General features: G+C 45.5%; 1 protein-coding gene across 1 annotated transcript in view; it reads left to right on the top strand.

The window, feature by feature from the left end:
* Positions 1-4281: 4281 nt before the first annotated feature.
* The window catches only part of ETV5 (ETS variant transcription factor 5), a 60863-nt gene continuing 44789 nt past the window's right edge, over positions 4282-20355 (top strand). The window contains exons 1-5 of the mRNA XM_045502672.1: positions 4282-4578; positions 7691-7809; positions 7947-8034; positions 8192-8239; positions 8334-8384. Of these exons, the coding sequence (XP_045358628.1) occupies positions 4359-4578; positions 7691-7809; positions 7947-8034; positions 8192-8239; positions 8334-8384 (526 nt within the window). The 5' untranslated portion in view covers positions 4282-4358. The remainder of the gene's footprint in view (positions 4579-7690; positions 7810-7946; positions 8035-8191; positions 8240-8333; positions 8385-20355) is intronic.

Raw genomic sequence — 20355 nt, forward strand, 5'->3', positions numbered from 1 at the left:
AGGACCTCCCTCAGAGGACTGTTGTTGGGACTAAATGTGCTAACACATGTGAAGGGTTTGGAAAAGTGTCTGGCTCATATTAAGCACTCAGTAAATGTCAGCTGTTATTATTCCCTGGCTATAAGGAACCCTGTATGCAATATGGCCCCTATTTGCTTAAAGAGACATTGAATCTAAAACATTTTCTTTCCTCTCCTCTGTTTTGAGGGTATTTACTCCTGAATTTTAGAAAGGAAGATGTGCTAGCCAAAGGGAGTTCTTCGTCTCTGCCTTGAAGACGAAACAAACAAGCATTTCCTTACCTTTTTGACATTGTCCGCAAGTCCCATCCTCCTACTAATACCACAATGGAAAAGGGCCCCAGGGACCATGTAGCCCACAAGGAGGCCTCTTCACATGGCTACACTCACCACAACGGTTCTAACAGAGGAAGACGAACCAGTTTCCCAGTGTGAGGGACAAAGAGCCGGACACAGACACATTTCCCACTGCCATTTTGGAATCAGCTGGAGGCAGGATTGCCTGCCTTAAACTTTAACTTACTTTTGGAATTGTAGGAAAAACTTTAAAAGCTGTCCTCTAAGGGAAACAGAAATTTTCAGGCTTGGGGCAAGGGACTTCTTTTTCCATCCTTCCATGCTGTTTCCCTGAAGACAGACTGCAAATTGAAGAACAAGGCGAGAGTTGTCCTATTGTAATTAAGTGAGTTTTGCTACCACTGGAGGACAACAGCTATGTTGACACGAGATGAGCGTTCCAGAGGCTGATTGCTCTTTTCGTGATCTTTTGCAGTCCCGTTACTCTCCTGGAGCAGAAGGAATGGTACATTAGAACACATGCTGAACCAAACTTCCAATAAATAATGTTTTGAGGAGGAAAGACTCAATGTACTAGACAAAGAACTTCTAAATACTGACCCTTAATTCTTATAAAGCAAAGATAACCAGAGAAGATGGAGAGTGGGATGGGGATGGGAGCAGAGGACATAAATCATCAAGAAGGAGAAGCAGAAGAAAAGAAGGAAGAGACATGAAGGAAAAACATCAGAAACACTAAACAAAAAGGAACCAACTCTGAGCCCAGGACTCAGCCTGATGAGATGGGTCATCATGAGTTATACCCTCACAGCTCACACGAGAGCCACGGTGCCTGGGCCCAGGGACCTCCCTGTCCAACACAAGCTCCAAATTCCAGAATCATAGACTCTTAGAGCTAGAACACTCCTCGGAGTTCATCTCTCACCCCCAGGGCAGTGGTTCCTCTGTACTACCCCTAAATCTTTCCGTGTAACTTTGTCCTGTGGCAGGACACTCATTCATTACCAGTGGGAGTGTTCCTTCACTGGGCCACTCTAAACATCCCAAATCCTTCCTAATGATCTAGCTTTATCATGTAGAAGACTAAAATCTGCTTCCCTGTGATATCAACCAGTTCCGTCCTCCACCATTTGGAGTTCAAATGATATCTCCTGGTGGCTTGCCGAGGTACATGCTATTTCTCCCACACACAGACTCTGGGGCCTGCCTGCCTTAGTTCTCACCCAGGTTCAGCATCCTACAAGCTCTGTGGCCATTGGCAAGTGACTTAATCTCCCTGTGCCTCAGTTTCTCATCACAAGATGCAGATAGTAGTTGTAGCGACCACTCCAGTACTACTATTATGAGCATTAAGGGAGATAATCTGTGGAGAATTATATGTGGCATGAACAAGTGATATATTAAGCGCTCAGTAAATTCCAGCTGCTGAACTGTGCAATAGATTGGAGGATCTTCTAAGACAAAGACTAGATTTTATTCATCTCCGTAATGTTTTTGCCTGGCGCGGGGTCTGGCTGAGTATTTGGTACAAAATCAATGTTTACCAGTTGAATAACCAAATATTTAATTGTCAGTAACCCTATTCTGGTGTAAATCCCTATACGTGATCTCATGTCTGCGACAACCTTCTTATAAAAACCCATCCCCCAACTTTTCCGCTGTCCCTAATTTAGCCACTCTTTATTACTACTTAATCCTGAAATACCAACTTCTCTTCCCAAGGTGGGCTGGAGGGCTTTGCCTTGAGGCAAAGGTCACGAGTCACATTCCAGGTACTGAGACCGACCCTGTGGAGGAGGTTGCTGGGAAATGTCCTTCACTGTTTCCCCGTAACCAGAGTCACACTGTGATTGAGGTACTAAGGCTAATATGGTAAGGATTTGTGGAGCGGGCTGCAGGCCTTCGGGAGGGCTGGGGCGTGAGAGACAGACTGAAGTGAAGAGGAATAGGAAAGTTCTTCTGGAGAAACTAGATCAGAAAGCAGAAGAAGATGGGGTGGGATGGAGGTGGGGTGGAGGCAGCCCAGGCTGGGCGGGAAGAAGATGGGTGGCTAACTTGGGTTGGGAGTTCAGCTGGATAGAAAAAGCCCTCGGGGCTGGTAGCAATCAGTTGGAAGCACAGCCGAACTAGGGTAAAATTTCCAGCCACCAAACAGAAATAGCACTACCTGGGGAATGAAGAGAGGCGCTAAGGGAAAAACTGTACTAGAGCTGGGATCAGAAGCAAAATGCTCTACTAGGAAATTAAGTATCATGGAACTGCTTGTTAAAAGTTCAGAGCACGTTCCCACGCATCAGCTCATGCCCACTCCAGTCTCTCGCAAAGCCAGTAGCTCACACCCTGCCAGTGCTGGGCCCAGGACTCAATCAAGGTACTCCAGGTCCCTTTGCTGAAGCCCAACATTTCTTGGACTATAAATGACCAACCAAGTGGCTTCTCTAAGATACACAAATGGAAGCAGAAAAGAAGGTGGGCAAATTGTGACTTAAAATGTTTTTTGGTGGGGATATGCCTGGGTGGCTCAGTTGGTTAAACATCTGACCCTTGATTTCAGCTCAGGTCATGATCTCATGGTTCCTGAGATGAAGTCCCTGCATTGGTTTCTGTGCTGACAGTGCTGGAGCCTGCTTGGGATTCTCTCTCTGCCTCTTCCCAGAGTGCGCTCTGTCTCTCAAAATAAATAAATAAACATGAAAATAAATTAAACATTTTTTTTCTAAAAAACCACACTGCATTCCTCATGAATGGGGGGGGGGTTTGAAGCCCCACAGTTGGCTACCCTGGGACCTCCTTCACTAGGGCTTTCTCCTAACTTGATGTCTTTCCTCCCTATTCACTGGGTGAATGGTGGTAGGGCACCCCAGCATCCTGGGGGAGCGCAGAGCTGCCCCCAGCCTTCACAGAAGTGGGTAGCAAGGGCAGAGAGAGGAGAGGATTGCTTATTTATTTGTTTCCTGGAACACCCTGTTAAGAATCTCAGCAATTGCAGTTAGTGCCCGATCGTTTGGCAAGCGGAGTAGCTTCTCGTCGTTCCCAGCTGCACGGGATCTAATTCGCAAATGCACCATCTTGCATTCAACACTTAAATGGAAAACAAGCAGCCCCGGAAGGGAGGCAGGCGGTCGAACTCTGCAGGCCCGTTTCGGAGGGATTTATGTTTCTAGGTCGGGTGCTGCCGTCCCCGGAGAGGATTTCTTTGAGCGCCGACCCTCTCTCATCTCGTCTGGGCTCCAGAACTCACTCTGGTGGAGGTTGTAAACTGCAATTAAACATGGGGAGAAAACGGAATTTAGTTGGGCCTTAGGCCTTGCCAGTATAAAATAGTACCTAAAATCTATTTGAGAGCTCAGATTTTAAAGGGAGATACTGCTTATTCTTCCTCACTGGAAACCTGGTTAAAGGAAATTAAGGCCTCTCTTAAAGGTAACTAAGATTAGAGGGCTCGGTTTCCGTTTTCTGTGTTTCTGTGGGCCGAACCCCCAGGTCGGTCAGCGAGTTTCTCTCTGGGTGGAATGACGAATTCCTCTCGCCTGAATTCTAAAATGATAACTTTGCTTGGTGCTGCAGCTGCGAACGTCTGGCGCCCAGCGACCCATCCAGGCGGTGGCGTTGCGGGGGGTGGGGGTTGGGGGGGGTGGAGAAGTAGGGGTAAATGGGGACGGGGAAGAGCCATCCCTCGGTGAAAAGTTGGGAGAGCTGATAGGAAAGTAAACGTGACTCTTATTGGCTTCGGCCCCTTTAAGTGCTTCACTGACTCAGCTAAGCTTCCCCCTCAGGTCGCGTTTTTTATGAATGAAAAACGTCCTTACATTCATTATATAAACAAGCCTGTGCTGATTGGCCAATGGCCCCCGGTGCATAAATTATGTAAAACAGACCCCTGAGGGGGTGGGAAGGGAGGCAATATTAACCAATGGGAATTGGAGTTGATGGGGCGGCTTGGCTGGATTTGCCCGCAGACAGGGTAAACAAGACGTGATGGACAGGCGCTGGGGCGGCCTCGGACCAATGAGAACCAGGCTGAGCTAGGACTGCGGGCCAATGGTGACGGGCGGAGCAGCAGGCCCCAGGGGGCCGGGCCAGCGCTCCAGCCTGGTTGGCAGCTGCGGCGCAGAGTCCAGCCGCTGGTGCGCGGAGCGGTTCAGCGTCCCCGGAGCGGTTCGGCCCAGCCATTCGCCCAGGCGCCCAGGCCCGGTGCGCGCGTGCGTGAGCGCGCCTGCGCCCCGGGGCCGCTGCAACGGGAGGAAAGCGGCTGCCTCAGGTGAGGGGGCGTCGAGGAGGCAGGGGGGCATCGGGTGTCCTGGAACGGGTCCGAAGGGCCCAGCCGGCGAGAGTTCACTGGCTGATTCAGAATCCTCAAAGTCGGGGTGCACTTTCCATCTCAACTGAGCCACCCCCCGAGCCGGGCGCCCCCTCCTCTCGTGGCCCGGTCCGGTTCGGTTTCTGGGAGGAGGTGAGGGGGCCAACGGTTCCGGAGCGCGCAGAGAGCGGGTTTCCGCACGTCGCCCCGAGGCGCGTCCGGGTGCAAGATGCGGGGGCTCCTGGGTGCGGATGGGGGGGGGGCGGTGCAGAGTTGCGGGGCTTTACCATCTCTGGAGGTCTGAGAACCCGGGGGAGACTTGGAGGCTCGCGAGAAGAGACGCCCGGCGGAGCTTTGCAGTGGAGAGGAGGGGGCGGGAAGCAGCTTGAAGGTGGAATACTTGAGAGGTGATGTCCCCCAAAGCACCGGGAGGGGTTAAGTGACACAGGCATGTGCAGCCTGAGGGGTTGGGGGTTGGCCAGGAACTTAGGCAGGCCTTGCAAGTTTCAAATTGTGGAAAGTGGACACTCAATCCCCCAACTCCCACCCCCAGCAGCTTGAGGGCGTCAGGCTGCACCGCGGTTCTCGAGAAATCGGGGAGCATCGGAGCAGCGGCCTGGGAATAGTGGGGAAAACGGGTGCGGAGTGGGGGGGGGGATGGAGAGATGCTGGAGCCTCGCACTGGATTAGGGATCTGTCCGCATTTTCAGAAAGGATACCTCTGGGGGGTGCCGAACTCCTATTGAGGAGCAGTGCCAAGGAGAGATGTTTGGAGGTTTGGGGGGCTGGGGACATTGGAAGAGGTTGGTAGCGCCCCGCGCCGCAGCTCGGTTTTATGAATGTGGATGACTTTATGAATGAAGCGGGTTTCTTTCGTTGGCTCGTTGCTCCCTGCGGCTTTTTTTTTTTTTTTTTTTTCTATCCCTTTTTGTGAATGAAGCATTGAGCTTTCTTCCTAAATCGCTGGGGTGAGGGGCCTGCGTCGGAGGCTGGGCGTGCGTTGGGAGTGGGGGCGGGGGTGCATCTGAAGGAGTTTTCATGAATGGGGAAGGCTGGGAATTGGGTGGAAGTGTGTCTTGTTTTGTGAATGGGGCCCAGCGCGAAGGATCCAGTTACAGCCTTTACCTGATGTGGCGGCCGCGGCTCGCTCTCCCATTCATAAAACCAGGCCCGCTGCGCGCCGCGGGGGAGGGGCCTCGATCGCGCCGCTGCGCCGCGTTAAAGTTTTCCTGGGGGCACCGGGAAGGGGGGACCACAAAGGAAGTGGCTTAAACTCCCTTAAGGGTTTTTAAAAAAATTATACTTTGAACACGATTTTCCTAGCCCTTGAACTCTGAGAGCTGCCTTAAACATCCTCGATGCCTCTTTTGGGTTCGCTTATGGAAGCTTCTCTCTTTTACTTGATTTTTGAAAAGGTATTTTTGCTCTTCCTGGTGAAGTATTTTGCAATTGATTTCATCGTGAGGCTCTGAAAACATGTCCCCCTTCCGATCTTTTCCCCGTTGTCCCCTTTCCCCATAGACATTTACAAAATTTCTAAGGTCACGATTTAATCTGACAGATTTTGAAAGCTACAGAGGACTCACTTTCATGGCCCTGAACTCACTGCCGATGTTTCTCAGATTTTCTCTACGGGTTGGTGACATTTGAGAAAGAGGCTTTATTCTGAACGTTTAGCGCTGTTTGGAAGGCACGCAGGCAGGCTAACGGGAGTGTTTTTCTAGGAAATTATGGACTGTATGCAGTTTTGCTCCTCTCCTTCTTTCTCTTTGACTTTGAAAATACCTGATTACTTGGGCCCCAGTGCTGAGAGGACGTTGGCCGTGAAGGGTTTTCTTGTACCCTGCTCACTTAAAAAAATTGATGTTGTCCACAAAGTGAAAAACACACTGGATGGAATTGCCCACGGAGAGAAAGTTCCCTTTTAAAAATTTGTATACAAGGCAAACAAAGGAATTATCCTTAAGCATTTTGCATTGTTTAGAGATGGGGTAAATGAAATTCCTGTTTTCTCCATTTTTTTTTTTTTTTATTTAACTGCATCTTTATTTGGAGAATGAAACAAAGTGTTTGGGAAGATGGTACCTTCCTAAAATTGTTACTTGATTCCTCTCAAATTAGAAAATAGTTCCCTCCTTTCCATTTTGACCTTCAACCTGTTTTCCTAGCTGCAAGACTGGACAGTGCTGAAACAAGTTTAATTTTTTTTTTTTTTTGGCAAGTTTGAGGAAAATTGACTTCACGATAAGAAACACACTGAATTTTCTTTACATGGATCTTTTGCTTTTAATGTTTGTTTTTAAAGACCTGTGGTAAAGATGTATTTAAAATATGTGTGGTGGAATTTAGTTTCCTTTATCCCTTAGTTTTCGTAGCTATCTTATTTATTTTAGAAATTGGTGGTGTCATAGATATTTCTGTAAGTTGCCATAGGAGTATTTGTGACATGACAGACACTATATCTGTTTGCACAGAAGATTTAGGTTTTAAAAGAGTGTTGTGTGAAGATTAAGTATACTTCTGATCGATATATCCCTGGAACTATATGCGGTGTTTTACCACTGACCTACAAACTACTTTTAGAAACACTATGTATGTCAGATTCTTAATTGCCAATAATTTGGAATGCTTAAACCCATTTTCTCTACTTCCTGTCACTGTACTGTCAAGAATGAACTTATTTAAAAAAAAAAAAAAAAGACCTAACATTACCAATGCCCAGGAGAATCTTCTATTGGAGAGAATCTTGAAATCACCCTTTTATAATGAAAATAAGGGGTTTGGGGCTTTGTTTATATAGGGAGCAGTTAGTAGCAGGTAACTTACCATGTTAATGATAAGAGAGAGAGGGAACAATAGCTAGGTAAATCGATGTGACTCGAAGTACATGAAGAACCTTTGATGCCCTTAACCAAGAGAACTTTTAGTCTGTAAAGCTCACACCTTGAGCAGGCTTTAAGTACCTCAGAGAAAGGCAGTGATTTTGCACAACCCCTAAAGAAAGCAATAGTAATTACTTCATTTCTCTTCCCATCCCCCCTCTCAGTTAAAATCTCCCAAATTCATATTACAGGAGGACCCCTTTCCTCCCAGAAATTACTCAATGCTGAAACCTTTCAAAGTGATATTAGAGGCGTTGGAAGCACCATGGATGGGTTTTATGATCAGCAAGTCCCTTTTATGGTCCCAGGGGTAAGTTTATGTGGCTTTGGTTTGTTTTGTTCCCCCTCTTCGAATATGAATCTTCTCCTTATTGGGTTAGTGGCACAACCCCCTTTTTTGACCCCTTTCTTACCCTTGAGCCTTCACTGTCTTTTGGCCTCTTTCAGAAATCTCGGTCAGAGGAATGTAGAGGGCGGCCTGTGATTGACAGAAAGAGGAAGTTTTTGGACACAGATCTGGCCCATGATTCTGAAGGTAGTGAAGCTTTCCCTTGGGGCTGTGGCTTCCTCCAAAGGCCCTCTGTGCACAGCCCTCTGTGAACGGAGAGCAGACTCGCCCTCAGTCTTCTGCCCCCACCCCCGCCCCCACCCCCAGGAGTTCTCATGCTGGTGTCTTCTGTTTTCAATTCCAGAGTTGTTTCAGGATCTCAGTCAACTTCAAGAGGCTTGGTTAGCTGAAGGCAAGTTTCTTGGCTGTCTGAGTTTCCATAGAAAACATTTTCCTGTGCTTTTTAATAAAACTTCAAGGTCTAAAATAAAAAATCTCTTTTCCAGCACAAGTTCCTGATGATGAACAGTTTGTCCCAGATTTCCAGTCTGATAACTGTAAGTACCTTTCTGGTGGCGGCACATTTGTTCTGAAAATGTTTGGTTTTGGAACATCCATGCGTGGAAAACTCTTGTCGGCCGTCGCCAGCATATTCGGACAGTGGAATGCATTTAGTTTCTTTTAGTAATTCAAAGTTAACCCCCAAAACTTTTGTTTCATTCTTTGTTGGAGTTATTTCTAAACTGCTTTTATTCTATTGCAGGTGAGATTTACTGAACACAGTTTCATCCTGAATTTCTTTTTGCCTAAGAGTATTGCAAGGCTTTTTATAAATCGATTGACATTATATATATAAGATGTTGGCCTTAGCATCCATTAACCAGACATTATATGGTGTTTTTTGTTTGTTTTATAAATTAAGTCCTTGATGCAGATCATGAACCTGACATTCTTTCTCTTTTAAAAGGTGCAGAAAATAGTTAATGGAAGATTCCAGTTAATTGTAGCTTCCCCACATGTTGTCAATTTTGTTTCTACTTCTGGGTTGACAGAGGGTGGTCACGGCGTGACCTGATTTACCCTTATTTTTCATACAGTTGTCAGGACTTTATCTTTCAGAGGGGAGTGAAAACTTTTTCTTCAAATGGTCATTAAGTGCTCCTATCATTGAGATACCAAATGCAGCAGGAAGCTCAAAAGATGGCTCTGGGCACTGGTAAGGACATGGTTAGCTTTGCACTGATCTTTCGGGGCTGTCCTCAACAGGTTTGGGAGCCTTTATGGTCTAGGCAGAGCTATCAAGGACAAAGCCGGCTGATGAAATGTGAGTGGCACAGGGCAGCTCTAGAGAGCATTAGTCACTGGCGAGTGAGCAGGTTTAAGAGAGGCCTGGAGAAAACGTTGCCTCTCTTGAGAGTTGCATCATAGAGAAATTCATGTCTCTTAGTCATAGTTTATAATAGCAAACACCTGAGCCAGGCAAGGATTCGATTTCTAATTTTGCACCAACAAATTTCTTCCTGGCTTTGTTTTTTTGTTTTATCGTGTGTGTGTGTGTGTGTGTGTGTGTGTGTAAATGCCACTGGAAAGAGGGGGTATCTTTGTATCGAAGTAAAAGCTGGGTGTTCTGAGTCATTAGATGAAAGACCAGATGGACCATCTAAACATTCTTTAATGATAGACCTCCTTTTCAAGGCACAATGCCATGAAACCTTTAAAGGGGATAAACTATAACCCACAGATGCATAGTTACCTTAGCGTTGTCACAGCTTGCTATAGTTGTTTTCTATAGGAAAGTAAGTGCATGTTAATTATTGCCCTTTGATTGCTTTCAAGTGATTGGGAAGCTTGCCACTAAAAGGCTAAAGATAACCCAGATGTGTGTGTGTGTGTGTGTGTGTGTGTGTGTTGCAAGATAAAAGACAGGATTTGTAATCCCACTTTGTTCTGTGTTGACAATTTGGCCCAGCCTTTCCCGTTTCTGCTCAGAGCAGCAGAAACTGCAGCCTGGGAGCTTTCTTGGCAGAAGTTCTTTGAAATGCTTTTATGACACTTCTGTTTGTTTCTCCGTAACCCAAAGAGTTAAAAGGGAGATGAGGTGACTGCATTCAAATTTATTTTATGTAACTGAAGCAAAGGTAGACTCTTGAGAGAAAGATGTCCATAAACAAGATTTATATTTGGAGAGATGTTAGGCTAAAGAGAAGGAATCAATAAATGTGTTTTGTTTGGCTCCTTAGAAGTAATTCCTGCTCAACGAATAGAATGTGCTAAACTCTAATTAAATTGCCATACCTACCTAAAATGGACATGCTTTGGGAGATATTTCTGCTTACCAAGTGTGATGTGTTTTTTACTTTGTTTGCATTTTGCTTTAACTTCTTCAGGTTGAGCTTTTCTGGACTTTAAGGATAAAACAGATGGTTGAGAAGCCTCAAAAAGTCTGTTAATAATTCTTTCCCCCTCTCTGACTCTTATTTTGGGAGATAGAGCCTTAAGAAGGATAGCTTCAAATAGATCACCTGGCCTTAGACGTTAGGTAAAAATACAAGTGTGGGGTGGGATGTCTTTGAGCTGTTCATCCTTACTGTTAAGTGCGACTGGTTTGCCTTCAGTTGTGGATGGCCAGTGTAGATGCATGGGAGCTGGCAGAGCCTTGGGCTGGGCTTACTCCCGGTAGCACATGTCACAGCCTTGGATTGTGGATTAACTTTCACTGTAGTCACCTTCTGGAAGAGCCCATGACTATGCCAGGGGAGGGGGGAGAAACTCACTCAAATTTAATAAAATCTTATGAGTTGATTTGAATCAGCCAATCAATGAACTATAAACCAAACTTGCACTTGCCCAGTAAAACAAACCTTTTCCCTGTAGTTTCAAAAGCATTTGTAACAAGTATGTTTCTGTGGCCTGCCACTGATTATAGTCTACCTTTCCTTTTAACGATCATTTGATTACTGTGTGTGTGTGTGTGTGTGTGTGTGTGTGTGTGTGTGTAAGAGAGAGAGAGAGGCAGTGAGAGTCTGTGTGTATGTATGTATGAGAGAAAAAGAAATACTAAGTAATCTGGGTAATTGTTTTTATTTCAGAATGTCAATTTTGAAGATTATAGCTTACTTTTTTCAATAAGTGCTATGAGCTCAGCTTCTAAAGAGATTATATTTTGTAAGTTTTCCAGATTTGGGTTCCTACCCATAGGCATCCATCCATAAGTGTTATTTGAATAAATGAAACCATTGTTGTCTTCTAGAAATGTTCAGCTTACTTCTAGCTGTATAGATTTCACTTTACGTCACAAATACAGACATTAGTAAAGCATCCCCCATTGGAAACTCTTAAAGGTCAAATTCAAGGGAACAGAAAGGACAGCCTGTAGACCGTAGGAGTTCTACCAGTGTCCCCCATTGTTCCTTGGTCCTGAGAAGTAACCTTGAAGATTCTGGATTGTTTGTGCTGCAAGTCCCTTGTAGAGACAGTCTTGCCCAACTCCTTCATTTTATAGAGGGGCTAATATAAGGTCCAGGTAACTGGAGAGACTGACTGGTGGTTTGAGGCAAATGGAGAGGTTAGGTGAAATGAAGAGGAAAAAGTTATACAATAAGATCCTTAAAGAAACTGTCACAAAGCTGCAGACCCAGGGGGTACTGGCATGTACAGGTGAGTTCTGGGCTCTCCCTCATTATTTCAAAGACCTAGAGCCAGCACTCAGGAAAGACTTAGGGAGACTGCCGGCTACCCAGTCTGACACCTCAGATTTCTTCATTCCATGATGCTGAGAGACGGATTAAATATCTTGGTGCTTTGAGTATTTCTATCTAGGATTTGGAAGAAAGAGACCTATAAAACAGAAAAATTATAAAACTGACATCTTTTCTGCAAGACACCTTAATGTGCATACAGATAAAGCTGTGTGTATATATCTTATATAAATAAGTGTGTGAATGCATGTATATCTATATAAATGTGTGTGTAGCTAGATATGTATATTAACACACAGAGTTACAAACCAGGAAATCTGGGTCAGCAGTTAGATGTGTGTACATTTTTACCACACACTTTCATAGAATTAACTATAAATCAAAGCCATGGATAAGATTGGAACTCAAAGAGCTTAGATTTGTGGGGGGCTTACATTAATTTTTCTGGGCTAAATGCTTGGGCATTTAAGGATATTACTAGATTTTAGCATATATTCATAGTAGTATTTTTTAAATGCAGATTTCAGTTCTAATTTTATTTTTAATCTCATGCATTTGTTTCAATTGTGATATTGTGAATATTTAACTGTCAGCATCTTGAACAACAAAAATATTTTACACTGGGGAAAAAAGCATGATAAAAATCTTATTTTAAAACCATGGCCTCTGGAGGCACCTGGGTGGCTCAGTCAGTTGAGCAACCGACTTCGGCTCAGGTCATGATCTCACAGCTCGTGAGTTCAAGCCCCGAGTCGGTCTCTGTGCTGACAGCTCAGAGCCTGGAGCCTGCTTCAGATTCTGTGTCTCCCTCTCTCTCCGCCCCTAACCCACTCGCATTCTGTCTCTGCCTCTCTCAAAAATAAATAAACACTAAAAAAAATTTTTTAAATAAATAAAACCATGGCTTCCATAGCAAATATAATTTAAGAGAATTGTTGGAAAACCCAAATGACCTTATTTTCCCCTTGAAGTGTTCTTTTTTAGATCTGTGTTTCAAAAAGAATTTGGACCGACTGAAGGAAGTACTAGTAATTTCCTAAGGATTGGCTAATTAACTGATAAAATCGACTTTTCATAAATACATTGTAATAGGTGGCTGGGAAAATAGAATGAACTGTTATGGCAGCCCTTGATCCTAAAACACATTGATCTTAATCTTGTTTCAATATGAGATTATTCAACTGGATTTTTTTTTTTTTTTTTTTTTACTACATATGAAATTGACATAGTAGAGGCAGTGCCTTCCTTTTGTAAAGGGCACATCATTTTGGACCCAGTTTGTAACAAAACTCTGGGTTTACTTTCTGTGTGGCCTTGGGCCATTTTTATTTGAAAAGATCATCCCAAATTCTTTTTGTTATGGAAAGTAAGAAAACAACAGTAGGCCCTTTGAAAATAAGAGATTTGAAGGAGTCAAGGCTATCAGTTTGTCTTTTTCAAGAGCTCTGGAGAGTTCTGAAGGTAGAAGACAGAAGAGGGCTACATCCAGGAAGCCAGAGGGATATGTGGGGGGGAGAGGTTATTTGACTCCAGGCTACAGTGTAACTTTCAAAGTCTTTGTTAGCTAGCCCACTACCTTACCACTGAGAGGGTGCTAAGTGACTTGAAATCCTTCCTGTTTTGATAGCCAGCCTCCAAGATCCTTAGACCAGGACTCTTAAGGATCCAAGACCTAGAGTTCCCGGTTACCTAAGAGAGCCATATGTTCACAGAGAATCCATTTTATCTCATTTTAATTCAGTCAGGCGTACTGAAACCAGTGAATTTTTCTCTTCCTCTTCGATGTCTTACAGCTCTTAGCCCTCTAATAAGACCCAGTAACCTTCCCAGTCCTTTGTGCTTGGCAAGAAAGACTTGGGATGGGGAATTACATGTGTGTCTGCCCCAGGCAGATCGCTTATGTAGATTCCAGAGGTAACAAAATCCTGGTAGCAATTGAGAAATTACCATCTATCCCCAGTTTTCAGCATTCTTTACTTTTGTAAGATTAAGACGTAGATAGCATGATAAAGCTGAGAATTTGTATTATCTGCCATTTCTACCATCTAAGAGTATCATTGTTTTAATTTCAGTCCCAGGAAAAAACGTTGGTGGTGGTGGGGTTGGGTGGGGTGTGGGATTCTCTACCCAGAGACTGTACCCTCCACATGTTTCTCCAGTTTCAGTGGTGGTAAAGTACCTCCAGGCTCAGAGGCTGACAGCCCCCTCTCAGGCACATGGCTGCCCTTGAGGCAGCTTGGGCCCCATCTGTGCCCTGGCACACAGTGCTTCTCCTCTTGGAATCCAAGGAGCTCAGAGTCTTGTCATGTTGCAGCTCCCAGCTCTTGGACAAGTGCCAGGCATGCTGATGCCAGTACCGGATTAGGTTGCTTTTTTAAAAATTCATTTTGTGAACTCATCAAGCTCATTTAACAGAGGCTTTGGTCGTCGGTTTCTGTCATTGTCCCAGCCTTCTGAGAGGCTCAGCTTAAAGGAGGGGCCATAGTGTAGATGCTGGCCCCTAGTGTAGATACTGGTGGGCGCGTGTGAATGTGTGTGTGTGCGCACGCGTGCGCGCGCGTGTGTGTGTGTGTGTGTGTGTGTGTAACCACAATATAAGAACACCTTTAGGCTTGGCAGGTAGATGACAATGGAGTAGCAGCTCCTCTCAAGGAGAAGAGCCCCTCTATAGCAAATAAAGGGGGCTCCCCTGCACAGGAGGAGGAAGCGTCTGGGGGAAAGCGGCAGTGTAGGGTGCAAAGACTCCAGGGAGAAAGGTAAGATCTAGCTATCAAGAGGCCAGGAGTTTGCCACTGGTCTGCAGAGCAGCCAAGGCACCAAATGGGGATTCTGTGGTCAGAAAAAGTATAGAGGAATGCTTCCCATGTCTCCATCTGGGTTCACTAGTGTTGGTAATGGGGGCAGGCAATGAGAAGAGGTAAACAGAAGGTATTTGAAAATAGCCAAATGTGTTATGGAAAAAAGGAAACAACCCATGAGCTAATTTACCTCCTGGATTTGATTTTCATAAAGTAGTATGCTTTTCTTGCAATAAACTCTGGCTGTCAGACTGGTTTTATCAGATCTCCTTCAGGGTAATTATTGAAAAGTTGGGAAAAATTCTCGAAGAAACCTAACCAGTTTTTAGCCTTGTACTTTGCGTTGTCCTTGGAGTAGTTTTCACCCGCCAACCCCAGATACTCATGCTCTTCCCTTTTGATGTCTCTTGGGCATGGTGTGTGTGTGTGAGCACGCACAGATTATAAACCTTCCAAGCCCGATGTGAATCCAGTAAAAGAACTGTGAAGCTGTTCGTAATAGGTGGCTTGCACCCTCCCCCCTCTGCAGCCAGAGAATCTAGTAGTGTCTCCAGAGACCCTCTCCCTTGGGGAGGATGCCAGGTGGCTCCTGATGTAGCTATTGGCAGTGAATGGAAAAGCAGGGAGTCTGGAAAGGCTGAGTTCCATAGAGAGCTGTCCTCTAATACAAACCAGCTTGCCCCCGGGAGGCAGGAGAAATACCTGTGAAGTCTGTTTCTCTCAGCTGGTAGCTATAGTCAGATTCTGAACAGGGCAGCACTGGATAGTTTTCTTTTGCCAGAGGGCACTTGCTGACCTTACAGCTGACTTGCACATCCTTGCAGATTTCAGATTTCAGCCAGGGTCTTGGCCATCTGAATCTTAGGGAGGGTGCAGAGCAGGCAGGCGCCTGCAGTGTCTGAATTTCTTACATAAACACAGCGCACTGGGCGAGCAAGCGTCCCTGTGGCGACAGCTGGGCTCTGTTCCGTCTGCCCCAGCGAGCTGAGCTGCTGAGTCCCCCTCTTGCCTGAATGGAGCATTCCAAATTGGTTGTGAATGGAGGGCGGGGCTCCCTTGCAGACTTTTTCAATGAATAACCAGACCCTATTGTGCAGCCTGTGGAAAAACAACCAACTCAAACAACACTGGGACTGTTAGAAATATGCTTGTGATTGGCAGCTTGGAGAACCTCCAAAATTAGTTTCCTTTGGCTTCCCCGCTGCTCCCTGTTCTCCGAGCCTGGGCTTAATGAGCCCGGGCTTAATGGGGTTCCAGTTTTCTTTTAAGTGCTGGCTTTAACCCCGCCACTGCCAGGCTGCCGGCCTGGGCTTCTGGGGTAGGGCTGCTACTGCCCAATGAGGCCGCCTGCCTCTCTTTGTCTCTGTTTGTCTCTGTAGCTGTCTAAAGGGGGTGCTAATAGGAGAGGGTGGTTTAGCTTCCCTGGAGAGAGAGGTGTTCAGACTTGATCCAAGGATATTACCCTTTTATCTCCCGCTTGCCGTGGGGCTGTGGCTTTAGCTCCCAGTGAAGATTGCTGCTTGCTCTTCCCCTCCAAGCTCCAGCCTTGCCTCCCGGCCTCCGGGACTGAAGCTCAGGTGTTTGCCTGCCACAGCGCAGCAGAGGTCTCCTGCTCAGGCTTACATTTGGACTTGGGAATCACAAAGCTGTAATTTCCCTACTCCTTGGCCTTCTCTGTCCTGTTTCATTTGCCACTGTGGTCGGATACATGTCATTTTAAAATGATACTTCCCAGACTGTTACTCAGCTACGGGGGAGCTTCACTCCGGCTGTGACCCTTCCGCTGGGCACTCATCAAATGCCTTGTCTCCTCAAATGAACATCACAGGAAGTACCAGAAAGAACCCAGCCTCTGTGCAACCTCAAAACCCGAGAGGCCTTCTCCCCTGAAGTGAGGCCAGGTTCTAGGGGTCTGCTTGCCTCCACTGCACCCACCTGAGACATCCTCCACCATCTTGGCCAACAGCTCACAGACACGTGCGGTCAGGACAAGGGCCGTGCGGGCTAAACCAGGGCCACCGGATAAGCATGAAAAGGACAATCCGTGAAAAAGCAACCCAAAACTTAGTAGTAGTGATTCAGTGCAGCTGCCTCAGGGTTTTAAAGAGCTCTTCTGAGTTCCTATCCCTTATCCTCACCACTGAGATGAGACTGTTGCATTTGTGTTTTGCTATAACATGGTGTTTTTTTTTTCCCCCTGAAATATTTCCCTCACTATAAATTGGGCCTGCAGGAATGTCTTCCTTTCCCCATTAAAAAAAGAACAGGCCTGGGCAGATTGTTCTTTTGTGAGAGACTTTGAAACCTCTCAGGAGGTAACCCTAGATATCAGCTGTGTAAGAGGATGCTGATATCCGTGCTTCTCCGGAGGGGCTGAGGAGGACTTCAGCTTACATAAACACTTTTCAGCTGAGTGCCTGGAAATGCTTTGTGACTGCCTGAAAGGGCACTTAATGAGGGTCCTTTATACTTTTCCCATAGAAAAGGTAGAATAGACGAGGAGGCTGTGTCTTCTACGTGGCTCCAGGCCCACAGTAAAGACCAGATCCTGGAGTGCCTACCCCAAGTGTTGAAATCTGAATCTTAATAGAGAATAATTTAGTGGTGATGACATCACAGTGACGAGGGCTGCTCAAATCAGAAGATTTCTGCCCCTCAATTCCTTTCCCTCTCCAAGGAATCTTTCTTGAGGAATAAGGAAAAAGCAGCATAGGGTTTTAATGTCTTCTGTATTTTGATGAATATTAAACTTAGTCCCTGCTTCCCGACTCACATTCTTGTTGAAACAGGAAACAATTTCTCTTAGGCTCTAAGTGTCTCCAAAAGCAGAGAATCCCTGTGTTACGTTTCTTTATAACTGCTGGAGCCATAGCACTGAGCACTGCACACAGCCACTACTTGGTGAATGCATTTTGCACACCAGCCCGCTCTCTGTTATGAACCCTTCCCACTCCCGTCTTTCAACAGCCCCCAACACCAGCCTCTAACCGCTTAGAGCAGTAGAGGATCTCAAAACCCCAGTTCTGAGAGTCCTTGGGATGACCTCAGAGATAAATAGGAAAAAAACTAGTTAGGACTAGTTCTCATTTTCTGATTCCTCCTTCAAACACATCCTCAAGCCAACTCTTCCCAGACTGCATTTAGACTTTGTGCAGCTAATGCTATGTTTCCCAGTTAAAACTGCATGTGCTAGAGAACAAGTCACAGTGTAGGCACCCTTGACGCACTTGCCCAGTTTCTGCTTTTAGGAGGAGGGCCATAGATAGAACAGTTCTCGGAGAAGCTGATTTCCTAATTTCTCTAGAGTTGGGATTTTCTCCTGTCAGATTTTAGGTTTGAAGTCAAAGATGAAATTGTTCACAGTGCCTAGGTCCCACTTAAAAGACTTTTTAATGATAGTAAAAGTATTATTAGCACTTTTCTTTAATGCCGGCTTAGAGAAGAATCATGTAAATTGGGAATAAATTATAAGAGGGATGTTGAAGAAGGTTTAGTTTTGCATTTTTTTCACCATTCAGGAAAAATGCCCTGTTTCCCCTTTTCTTGCTGGTGTGTTGCCCGATGAGCAGCTCTCCGTGGTAAAATCTGCTGTGGTTGACATAAGGCCCACAGTAGAGGAAGCCATCCTGTCATCTCTGCTGCAAAGGCTCTCAGTATTTATTTACTTAAAAAATTTTTTTAAGTATTTTCATTTATTTATTTAAGTAGGTTCCACACCCAGTGTGGAGCCCAATATGGGGCTTGAACTCACGACCTGGAGATTGGGACCTGATCTCATATCAAGAGTAGGATGCGTAACCAACTGAGCCACCCGGGCACCCCACAAAGTCTCTCTTTAGACCTATTTCTCACAAATGAAAAGTAAATAAATGAGTTGTCTGTCATATTGGCAAAAGTCGAATATTAAAATTCTTTGAACAGCTGCCCCAGGAAAGGAATTAATAAGAACAATGTTCAAATTTTCCTTTTGGGGCAAGGAGGCCAGTCAGCTACCTTTTTATCCTACTACCCTCTGTCTGTGTTTCGTTTTTTGTTTTTTAATTTGAGAAAGAGAGAGCTTGAGTGGGGGAGAGGGACTGAGGGAGGGAGGAAGAGAATCTTAAGCAGGCTCCACACTCAGCACGGAGCCCCAATGCAGGGCTCGCTCCCACGACCCTGGGATCATGACCCGAGCTGAAATCAAGCGTTAGATGCTCAACCGACTGAGCCACCCAGGTGCTCCTTCCTGCTGGTCTCTTAAGCTTGAAAGTAACCAAATGCCCCAGGTGGAAGCCAGTTCTCCAGGCTGTGGGTCTAAAAAAGCCCCACCCCATGGTAGTTGTAATGGGGTGGTGCATTTAAAGCCAGAAGAACCGCTTATTTTTATCCTGACTCTCCTCTGAGTCAGCTCTGTACACTCGCATAAACCTTTTACTTGACTGTCAGATGCTTTGGTTTCTCCACGGCCCACAAATTTGGGGATGTGACACATTTATGCAATTAGATATATTCGTTCTGTGAAAGAGCCTCATATCTGTTAATATACAAGCCCTCCTTCAAAGTTGGGCCAGTTCTTTTCGAATCTCCTTGTCGTCTAATTTCTAACTCTTCTATTCAAGGCCTCTGGGTTTCCATTTTCAAATTCTAAAGTAACAATTCTAAATTGTTGGGATAAATGCGTCCTTTGAAGAGAAGGAACTACCCAGATCCAGGCTGTTACAAAAATAATACTGTGGTATGGAGAATGTGACCCTGAAATAAACCTGCAACTAATTCATCTGTGTCAAAACAACAACAACAACTCTGCTACCGTTGGCATTAAATTATCTTCCTTCTTTGATAGCAGGTTTTCTGTTTGGAAATGACCATTCGGAAGATTTGCAATTTTGTGCTGAGGACAAGAGGGAGCTGTTCCGTGATAGACACCTGTTCTTACCCACAGTTTCCCATCTGTGAATCAGGACGTTCCTGATTCAGTACCTACCTCCAAAGTGGGTTCCTCCTCCTAACACCACCACTTCTTTTAAGGAGGATTCATATATGGAATCGATTTCCTTGTGTTTCAGCCAGATTTAGAATAGAAACCTTTAAAAATCACCTGTGTCGTTATGGTTATACTGACAGAGGTAAAGAAAGGACAAGATCAGTATCCCAAATTCCGTTTAGCAACCGGTCCTCCTAGATGACCAGAGAAAGACATGACAAGCCAACTTTTTACCCTGGCAAACTCTCCTCAGGACCGCAGGTCAGCCGTGAGGACTCTTGCTCCTAAGGCCTATAACAGGCCATTATCGACCTGAGCTCTTCCCGGGGCCCACTCAGCCTTTGCCGGTGGAGAGTAGCTTCCAGCCCCTTGCAAGAGAAGACAAATAGCTCTGAGGATCACTTCTGCTCTTCTGAGCCAAAGCTGTCCCCCTCGCTGTCTCTCCTATAGAACTTGGGTGTCATCCTTAACTTGGATCACATTTTCTCCTCTCTGGAGGGGGAGTAAAGAGGCAGGGGAAGCCTTGAGCCCCGCCTGGAGGCTAGGGTGCCTCCCGCCCCCATATTCTGAGTGGTTGGCCTGAGAGGTAATATAGTTGTACGTTACACAGTGACCTCCCAAACTGACTTTCGTGGGCGAAATTTAGTTTTTCATCTTATGGCGAGTAGTATTTCGGTTGGTGATTTGATTCTGAGATACCATGTGCTAGTTCTGCCAGCCAGCTGCTGCCATTGCTGGAAGAGACCGTGGAAGAAGGGGGAGGGGAGGGAGGCCATTTATTTGTGGGATGTTGTAATCGTTGAGCTGAGCCTAGCAGAGGCAAACCTCCAAACCACCCCCTTCCCCTCCCCGTTATATGAAGTCACTAGATGATATAAACATTATAGTTCAAATAATATGATCCCAACAGTAGAAAACACCCCAATAAAGCCCTTTCCTGTGAAGCATAATCCCTGTCAAGTCAATCCCCCTTTCCTACAGAGAAACTTAAAACCTCTTGTAAGTGTAAAACCACCGTGGTTTTTTTCTCTTCTTCTTCTTCTTTTTTTTTTTTTTTTTTGTCTTTTCC

The sequence above is a fragment of the Leopardus geoffroyi genome, chromosome C2 (assembly GCF_018350155.1).
Source record: "Leopardus geoffroyi isolate Oge1 chromosome C2, O.geoffroyi_Oge1_pat1.0, whole genome shotgun sequence".
Lineage (NCBI taxonomy): Eukaryota > Metazoa > Chordata > Mammalia > Carnivora > Felidae > Leopardus > Leopardus geoffroyi.